The following is a 9,321-nucleotide window of genomic DNA, read 5'->3' as shown; positions in this document are numbered from 1 at the left end:
TGGGCTGTGACTGCACTGTAAGAAATGATGAATATCAAGAACTCAGAAGCATGAGAAGAAATAAGAACTGATATAGAATAAAGCAAATGGAATATGGAAAACAATGTACAAAATGATTGCAATGATGTAAATAACAAAAAAGGGAAATGGCTGTTGGGTAATTATGATGAATAAGAAGTCTGACCCTGGAGAAGAGCTGATGAAATGTATCTCTCTCTCTCTCTCTCTGTCTCTCTGTCTCTCTGTCTCTCTCTCTCACCCTCCCTCCCTCCTCCCTCCCTCTCTCTTTCTTTCTCTCTCTCTCTCTCTCTCACACACACACACACCTTCCTTTTGGCAGGTTTACATCCAGCACATGAGGTCCAAGGACCAGGAGCATCCTCGAAAGCTCCGACTGGTCCGCAAAGGGAACGAACAACACCCATTCACCCGATGCTTCCACGCCTGGAGTACTTATCGGAAACCCCCGGCCTAGCCTCGCCCAGAGGACGAGCCTCCATTCTACTTGCCCCTGACTCAAGGATGCTAGCAGCAACACAAGCTTTAAAAGGCTTTTCCTCACTATGAAGAGAGAGGGGAGCACTCTAGCAGCTGCTGTCAGCACTGGCTCTCTGGGGTTTGTGGGGGGATGGCTTTCTTCATGCTCACCCCTTCCTCCCAGCATCTAGGATCTCCCTGCCTGTGCCCCTTTTTCTGAAGCTGTTCTATGGCCAAAGCAAGAGTCTGACTGCCGGGGGGACTCTCGGGAGTTTGGAGTGGGAGTACGGCCTGTGTGCTGGGCTGGGAGGATGGGAGTCGTTTCCTTCAGGTCTGCCCGTGGTGCCCCGGAGGGCTTCCTGCCCTTATGGGCCCCAGCCTTGCCCTCTCCCCCAGCACCACACAACCTTTGCTCTGGACTCACTGCTCCTGCCCCAGCAGCGCCTGGTGTATTTGTATTAGAATAAAAATTGGTTCTGGCACGGAGAGTGCAGACACACGGGGGTGAGGGGAGTGGTGCATGCCTCTGGTTTCCTGGGCTTACTGTCCTCATGCCCTTCCTTCTTCCTATGGAAAGAGTCCCCTCTCTGGGCCCGAGGACGCCAGACCGTGCAGGGAAGCAGGCAGGCTGGGAGAGGAGGAGATGGGCTTCTGGACAGGGATGGTATGTGGCCTCTTGTCTGGGCCGGGTCCCTACACCTGCTGGTGCTCCCTCCCAGCTTGTTGAGGTAAAATGGGAGCATGGTTCTTTAAACATTTTTATTTCATTTTAAATCCTTACCTTTCATCTTTGAATGAACTAGATAGTGGATTCAATAAGGGCTAGGCATTTGGGGTTAAATGACTTGCCCAGCCAGGAAATGTCAGGTCACTTTTGAACCCAGGACCTCCCAACTCGAGGCCTAGCTGCCACTTGAACCCTGGCCTTGACTTTTCAAGTCCACTTTACTCCATTCCTCTAGCTGGGATCCTACCTCTCAGGACCACCCCGTGGGGCATGTCTGAGGTCACAGTCCAACACGTACACAGCACAACAGGAAGAAGATACACTGGCCCTTTAAGATACTAAATGCTTTATTTTCAATATTAAAAACCAGTATTTTTAATACCTAAAACAATGCTAATTAATCTTAACAAAAAGACCCCCCCCCCCAGAAAAGATACATTCTACAAGAGAAGCCCCCTACCACCACTTCTCCCCAACCCCCCAGGACACAAAATGGGAGCATGGCCGGTCAGCTGGCGCATTGGTTGGCCTGGAGAGGGGCCCAGACACACGTAGACACACACTCGGCAGGAACCATTCCAGGAGCAAGAATGCCAAAATAGCGGTACAAATCTTTTTCTCCAAGTCCCAAAGAGGCAACCTTGGCTGTTTTTAAAAAAAGAAAGAAATCCTATACGAAAAGGCTCTGGCCTTCCTGGCCAGGGACTGGCCCTGGACCCCAACCGTCTCCCCCTAAAGTGGCTTGGGTGACCAAGGCTGGGCCCAGGACAGGAGTGGTTACAGGCCGGGAGAGGCTGCCCAGAGGCTGGGTCCCCACCTGGCAACGGCCCGCTCTGGCTTCCAGGCAACAACGGCCTCCCCGTGCCCCCACAGGAATGACTCCTTGGGCTCCTTCCCCGGGGGCCAGTACCCTAGAGCCACACCAAAGCGCTCTGCTGGCTGAGCCCAGGACGAGAGGAAAAAAAGGCTCCCACCGTCTCGGAACTCACTCCTGGGGACACCAGGCAAGGGGACCTGCGCTAGGCCAGACTTGTGCTTCTGGACAAAGGAAACCCTCAGGAGGCCGAGTTCTCCCCGGGCCTCTGGGGGAAGGAGGACAGAAAGAGGGACGCGGGGTGATGGAGGTGCCAGCCTGGGCCTTTCATCCACTTCTGGTCATAGGCATGAGCAGGGAAGAGGACCCAGGCAAGCAGGGAGGAGGGGGAGCCTGGGGTACACCTGCTCCCCTCCGAGGACCCCTCTGCCACACACAGGTTTTCTGGGCCAGCCGAGGTAGCCTAAGCAGGGAAAGCAGCGGCTGTGGCTCCTGAGGAGGCGAAGGACGGGGATTCTGCCCTTTCAGTCTTGGATGTGAGGAACGTGCGGAGCTCCCTTGGTCCTGGGTTCCTGCTATTTTCCCCTTCTCGCCCCTCTTCCAAGGGAAGACTCTTCATAGTGTTGGTTTGGGGGACCCGAGGGCAGGCAGGGGGTTATGGGGGTCCAGGGCACTGCTGCTTCTGCCCTGCCACAGTTAGAAGGAACAAGCCTATGTTACAGGGACGGTATCCGATGGGCACAGGGCAGGTGTGCACGGACTGTGGGGCCCCTGCCTGGGCCCTGGGCTCTGGTCCTCGTCACTGGGGTCCAAGCCTGAGCCTCAGGCAACAGCATCTGTCCTGGAGGAAGAAGAGGGACCCAGCTAGATGGTTCTGGAACCACATTCTCCCTTTCCAGGGGCTCCCAAACACCAAAGAGCAGGATGAACACGGTCACTTGTGTGCGTATAGCGCTCGCCAGGCACCGGACACTGCACCAGCACTAGAAATAGCATCTTATGGCAGCCTCCCTTTTTACAGACAAGGAAACAAAGGCAGACAGGGCTGAAGTGACAAAGCTGGTCTGTCAGGCTGCATTTCGGTCCAGGTCTTCCCAACTCCAGGCCCAGCGCCTCGCTGCCCCTAGACTGCTGTGGCCCATCTACTGCTACCTTATTTTTAAGACCGGGTTTGGCCAGACCTCCTTTGGAGTTTGGGCCTGTGGGACCAAGGCCTCTGTCCCAGGAGAAAGTTTTAAGACAGTTGAAATGAGTGATTGCTTGTTCACATCCATGCCAGGCCCCTGTCTCCGGAAGCAATGGGATTTCCAGGTTGTAGAGAGAAGTGAGTGTCAGAGCCAGAGATAGTGAGAGGGGGAGAGGAGAAAGAGGAAGAAGAGAGAAGAGTGAGGAGAGGAGAGGGAAAGAGGGAGAGGAAAAAGGAGGAGAGGGAGAGGAGAGGAGAGACAAAAGAGGGAGGACAGAGGAGAGGGAAAAGGGGAAAAAAAGAGCAAGGAGAGAAGAGGGGAGAAGAGCGAGGAGAGGAGAGAAGAAAGTATGTATGTGTGTGTAAATGCCAGGGGCAGCTACGTGGTCCAGTAGAAATGGTGGGCCTGGAGTCAGGAAGTGTGTGACCTTGGGCCGGTCACTTCACCCCATTTGCCTCCGTTTCTTCATCTATAAGATGAGCTGGAGAAGAAAATGGCAAATCATTATGGTATCTTTACTAAGAAAACCCCAAATGGGCTCATGTAGGGTCAGAACCAAGTGAAATGACAGAAGTTGAGATGGCCAGGCCAGCTGTATTCGGGATTCTGTGCATGTTTCTTCAGAGGTGATCATGGAATGGGACTTTCACAGCCTCTACCTGTCCCTGGGCTTTGGCTTCATCCACAGGAAGAGACTGTGGGAGGCAGAGCCTGAGGGAGGAAGCCCTTACTCCAACAGGATGGCCGCCTGAAGGCCTCGGGTGCCCAGGCTTTGGAGCAAGCACGCTGGCAATAGGGGACCAAAGAGGGCAGGCGCCCTTCGGGAGAGGAGGCCTTCCTGGGTTCCCCCACCCAATGGGCCAGGAGAGAGGAACACTTCTGGGCAGAGGGCACAGGGCCTGCCTCCCTAGCTGGAGATAGGAAAGGAGGAGGAAGCCGCAGGCAGGCAGGAAAAGGGGACAAAGGTGGAAGGACTTTAGGTTCTCTCAAGGGAACCTCGCCTGCTGAAGTGCGCAGACTGCCGGAGCTCGGAGGCTTAGAGACGGTCATCCAGTCCTGCTGGGGGAGCGGAAGCCGAGTCCCGGGGGAGGCGATGATCTAGCCGAGAACGCCCGATGCCCAGAGGAATGGGCGCCGAGGCTCTCTCCCCTCCCCGTGTCCTCGTTAAATCTGGTCACGGCCTATTAAAGAAGGGCTCTATCTTCTCCCTATGCACCTCCTGTGTCTTCATTTTGGGAGCTGCGAGCCGTCAAAGGGATGAAGGCGCTTTCCTGGGGCAGCGAGGGGGCGTGGTGGATAGAGTGGACTCGGGGAGACCAAATCTAGCCTTAGACACTTCCCAGCTGTATGTCCCTGGGCAAGTCACTCCACTCTGTTTGCCTCTGTTTCCTCATCTGTCAAATGAGCTAGAGAAAGAGACAGCACATCCCTCCAGTCTCTTTGCCAAGAGAACCCCAAACGGGGGTCGCAATGAGTCAGGCATGACTGAGAAGATGTAACAACACGGGACGCTGGCATCGTATCAGGGCGCAGTGGATGGAGATGGAGGCTGATCAGGCAGTGCCTGCAGTAGGCGGATCTTCTTGCCCCCCAGCCCCAAAGGGCTTCCTGCAGCCACTGCCTGATCGGCCTCCATCTCCATTCCTGACGGCGCTCTTGTTCCCACTTAATGACACAACATTCAACAAATATCTCATTTGATCTTCTCTCCCCCCTGAGAGAGGTGCTATTGTTACCATCTCAACCTTATTTTTATTATTATTTTAAACCCTTCCCTTTTGTCTTAGAACCACAACTGTTTATTGGTTCTAAGGCAGAAGAGCAGTAAGAGGGTGGCTCAGTGGATTGAGAGCCAAGCCTAGAGATGGGAGGTCCTAGGTTCAAATCTGGCCTCAGACACTTTCTAGCTGTGTGACCCTGGGCAAGTCACTTAATCCCCATTGCCTAGCCCTGACTGCTCTTCTGCCTTGGAGCCAATATATAGTATTGACTCCAAGATGGAAAGTAAGGGTTTTAAAAAAAGCACAGTAACTCTCTTTAACTGGAGGTTAAGTGACTTGTCCAAGGTCACACAGCAAGGACGTGTCTGAGGCCAGATTGGAACCCAGGACCTCCTGTCTTTAGGCCTGGCCAGCTGGCCCTGCCTTTATCCCTTGAAAACATCAAGAAAATCAAAGTTTCTAAGAATCTCATCCCCGGGGTCTCCGTAAGGAGCCTCCAGGAGAAGCAACACAGAAGCCAAGACTTGGTGAGGGGATTGTTTTTTCCTTCCCTCCAGGCCGAGGCTCCCCCTCTCACCTTATTTGATCAGGATTCCTGGAGATCGTGCATCATCCTCCGCTATGTTTCTCAGATTTTTCTCTGCTTCCTCTGAAGAGCTGGAAGGGGTGAGGGGAGAGACCGTCACGAGATAGCCAGCCCCCACATGCCACCTCACAGTGCTGCAGGGCTAACCGTCCCCAAAGCCTTCTCTCTCGTTCTCCCACCCCACTTCTGTGAAGCCCAGCATGAACATTAAGCGGGAATTCCCTGTTTTGTTTTGTTTTTCATTTAGCAGCAGAACAGGGGAATGACTCGCTTGAAGTCAGATCTAGTTAGGAGCAGAATTAGACTAAAACACAGATCTTCTGCCTTAGAACTCGGACTTGGTATCAGTTCCAAGGCAGAAAGTAAGGGTTAAAAAACAAACAAACAAACAACCAGGGGCAGCTGAGTGGCTCAATGGACAGAGAGCCAGGCCTAGAGACAGGTAATCCTGCGTTCAAATCTAGCCTCAGACACTTCCCAGCTGTGTGACTCTGGGCAAGTCACTTAACCCCCATTGCCTAGCCCTTAGCACTCTTCTTCCTTGGAACCAACACATAGTGTTAATTCTAAGACGGAAGCTAAAGGTTAAAAAAAAAAAAAGATTTGAATTCAAATCTGATCCTAGGCAAGTCACTGACCCCCTGCATGCCTCAGTTTCCTGATCTGTAAAGTGGGGATAACAATAGTCCCTATCCCCCAAGATTTTTTTGTGAGAGTTAAATGAGCTGGCATATGTAAAGCTCAGTTTCTGGAGACAGCAGGGATGGGTGTGTTGGCAATATTCCTTTGCCTTCCCCAAAGGGAATTTTTCAAGAGAAACTATGACTTCTCGAACCCCACTGCGGACAAGCTGGGCACCCACCGAACACTCCAGAGACCTGGGCTTGATATGAGGATAAAAGGTTCTGGCCGAGAAATGGGTCTCCTCCGGTTCTCACCTCAAGAAATCCTTCACTTCTTCCACGGTGATGTCGGCTGTGCTGTCCAGCGTGTTGTCCGTGCTGTTGGGGGAGTCTATGGATGCTGGGGAGAGGGCAGCCTGGGAATGCTCGGGGGTTCCTGGGAAGAATGTGCTGCATCACTCTGGGGCTCCCCAGCCCCACAGGACCAGGACCAGCCAAGAACCCGACCCTCCTTTGCCTCCTTTCCCTTCACCCACAAGCCCACTCTCGAGGCTCAAGCCATGGAAACTTGTCCAGTGGAAAGAGATGAAAGCCCCGTGCAGGGTCCCTGGGGGGTAAGAGTGTGGCAAGCCCGAGGCCAGAGCAAAGATGGGCCCTGGAGATCTGACCTAGAGCACCCCACTCATCCACCCACCCCTGAGGACTTGGGGGTCTGTCCTGCTGGCGTTCTGGAATGCATATGGTACTAAGCCATGGCTCGGGGGGCACATAGATTTCTTTTTTATTATTTTATTATTTTTCTTCATTTTCTTAATATTCCTTTTTAATTTTAAATTAAGTTTTATTTTTAAAATGTTTATATAGAAACAATTTTTAACAATTATTTTCTGACATTTTGCAATTCAGTTTCTCTCCCTCCTTCCTGTCTTACCCTTGCTCCCCAAGGCAGTTATAGGTTATACCCAGTGCTTTCATATAATTTATATTTCCATATTCCCCATGCCACAACTGAAGACACCTATGACATCTATAATAAAAAGCTCCTGAAGGAAAGAAAGTGGATGGCGGGCTCTGATCTGTGACCGGACTCCAGGAAAGCCTTCTTCGGCTGTGGAGAGGGTTTTCTATCAAGTCCCTGGAGGTCACCTTGGGGCCTTGTTTGTTTATAACAGTCTAGTCCTTCACAGCCGGACATCGGACACTATTTCTGTTACTCTCTACAAGGTTCTCCTGCTTCTGCTCACTTCACTTCGCATCAGTTCATACATGTCTTTCCAGGCTTTTCTAAACTCCTCCTATTCATTACTACTTATGGGGCAACAGTTTTCCATTATAACCATATACCACAGCTTGCTCAGCCATTCTCCAACTGATAGATGTGGGGGCCTACTAGGCCTGAGCCTGCAATGGAGGGGTGCCCCGTCTCCCCTAGAGCCGAGGTCCCTCTGTTCCCCCGGGGCCTTGCTGGATCCACAAGGCCCCAAGGATCCTCTCTGTGCAGCATTATTTCAACTCCTGGGCCACTGACCTCACTACCCATCCTGGTATCAGGCTGCCACAGAGTGGGTGGAAAACATGGCGTCTCTCGGTGATTTCTACACATTCATGTTACATATAATAAATAGGTACACACATATACAAATACTATCCTTTCCTACCTAGTAAATCTTTTCTGCCCTATGCTTCTCTAAGTCAGAGAATAGTAATGTGTAAACTACCACAGAATAGTAAATGTGTAAATAATAAATTTAAAATTTAAAAAGAATTTAGTAAAAAAAAATAGTAAAAAATTTAGCAATTGTCTGGTCCAATCCTCTTGTTTTATTTCACTCTTTTAAGTCCTTACTTAGAATTGATAGCAAGTATTGGTTCCAAGGCAGAAGGGTGGGAAGGGCTAAAGGCAATGGGGATTAGAAGTGTCTGAGGCCAGATTTGAACCCTCCTGTCTCTAGGTCTGACCATCCACTAAGCCGCCTAGCTGTCCCCTTAATTTTATTTAGTTAGATGAAGAGACTAAAGAGAAGAATCCACAGATATGTTAGCAAATACACATTAACACACAAAGTTAGTGTGGCCAAAGCCTGCCTTCCTTTCTCCTTTCTCCCTTCCATCTTAGAATCAGTACTGTATATTGGCTCCAAGGCAGAAGAATGGTAAGGGCCAGGCAATGAGGGTTAAGTGACTTGCTCAGGGTCACACAGCTAGGAAGTGTCTAAGTCCACATTGAAGCCACAACTTCTCTCCAGGCCCAGCTCCAATCCACTGAGCCACCCCGCTGACCCCTAAATCCCCAATTCTCCGGTCGTGCCTCCCAAGCTTTAAGGCCCAGGTCAAATCCCACCTGCTGATCTCTTCCAAAGGCACGCAGGGCCCCACATCCCTCCATGTTCACCCGGTCCCCTTCCAGCCCCTCATCTCTGCCCAACTCCCCCCAGCAGACTCATGCGCTCACCGGCTCCATCGAGGAAGGAACGGTTTCCCTCTGACACAGGCAGCACGTGGGTCCCGTTGGCTTGGCTCAGCTTGGGGGATCCTTTGTAGTCATTGCTAGAGAAGAAGGGAGGACAGGGAGGGATGTGGGGGGTGAGGGGTCTCCTCCTTTGGAAGAGGGCCGCGAGGCTGTGGGAGCGGGGGAAGAGGAAGGAACCTGGGGGGACAGAGGTCTGGCCGCCCCTGGCCTCTGGTGTCCGAGCAAAGGGCTTGGGCAAAGGCTCCTTGGCGAGCCTGCCAGGGCACATCCAGACACCAAGTACATCTGGATTCCAAAGGAGCCTTCTGCTTGCCCTCGACCCCCCCAGCCCCCAAGCTGCCAGCCGGGGCGGCCTGGCACTCGGTGCCACTGGGATGACTTGGCAAGTGCCAGCCTGAAGAGGGCACCGGGACACCGTCTTTCAAGGCACGACTGCCCTAGGAGGCTTTGGGCAGGACCCTGAGGAGAGGCAGGGACAGGGACGGCGGCGGGCATCTCCTCGCTTTGATTGGGCCCCAGCCCGCGCGGCCCCCTCGCCCTGGCACCTGACGCAGATGGTATCCTGAGGTCGGATGAAGTCTAGGGAGCACAAGGGTTCCGTGACATTCCTGGCACTCAGGGAAAAACGCTCAAACTCCGACGGGGAGATCAAGTAGAACCCTGTTGGCAGAGATGGAGAAGAGATTTGTGAGCCAAAGCCGGCCCCCTCCTGCTCC

General features: G+C 52.5%; 2 protein-coding genes across 2 annotated transcripts in view; one reads left to right on the top strand and one right to left on the bottom strand.

Moving 5' to 3' along the window:
* Positions 1-959, top strand: part of FLII (FLII actin remodeling protein) — a 44,320-nt gene extending 43,361 nt beyond the window's left edge. Inside the window, exon 30 of the mRNA XM_044661745.1 lies at positions 341-959. Within this exon, the coding sequence (XP_044517680.1) occupies positions 341-475 (135 nt within the window). The 3' untranslated portion in view covers positions 476-959. The remainder of the gene's footprint in view (positions 1-340) is intronic.
* A 719-nt stretch (positions 960-1,678) lies between these two features.
* LLGL1 (LLGL scribble cell polarity complex component 1) overlaps positions 1,679-9,321 on the bottom strand; it is a 108,193-nt gene continuing 100,550 nt past the window's right edge. The window contains exons 19-23 of the mRNA XM_044661757.1: positions 9,151-9,265; positions 8,588-8,682; positions 6,451-6,571; positions 5,504-5,583; positions 1,679-2,859 (exon numbers count right to left, since the gene is read on the bottom strand). Coding sequence (XP_044517692.1) covers positions 5,505-5,583; positions 6,451-6,571; positions 8,588-8,682; positions 9,151-9,265 — 410 coding nt within the window. The 3' untranslated portion in view covers positions 1,679-2,859; position 5,504. The remainder of the gene's footprint in view (positions 2,860-5,503; positions 5,584-6,450; positions 6,572-8,587; positions 8,683-9,150; positions 9,266-9,321) is intronic.

The sequence above is a fragment of the Gracilinanus agilis genome, chromosome 1 (assembly GCF_016433145.1).
Source record: "Gracilinanus agilis isolate LMUSP501 chromosome 1, AgileGrace, whole genome shotgun sequence".
Taxonomy (NCBI): domain Eukaryota; kingdom Metazoa; phylum Chordata; class Mammalia; order Didelphimorphia; family Didelphidae; genus Gracilinanus; species Gracilinanus agilis.
The sequence above is the reverse complement of the archived record's forward strand: the minus strand, read 5'-3'. Positions and strand labels throughout refer to the sequence as shown.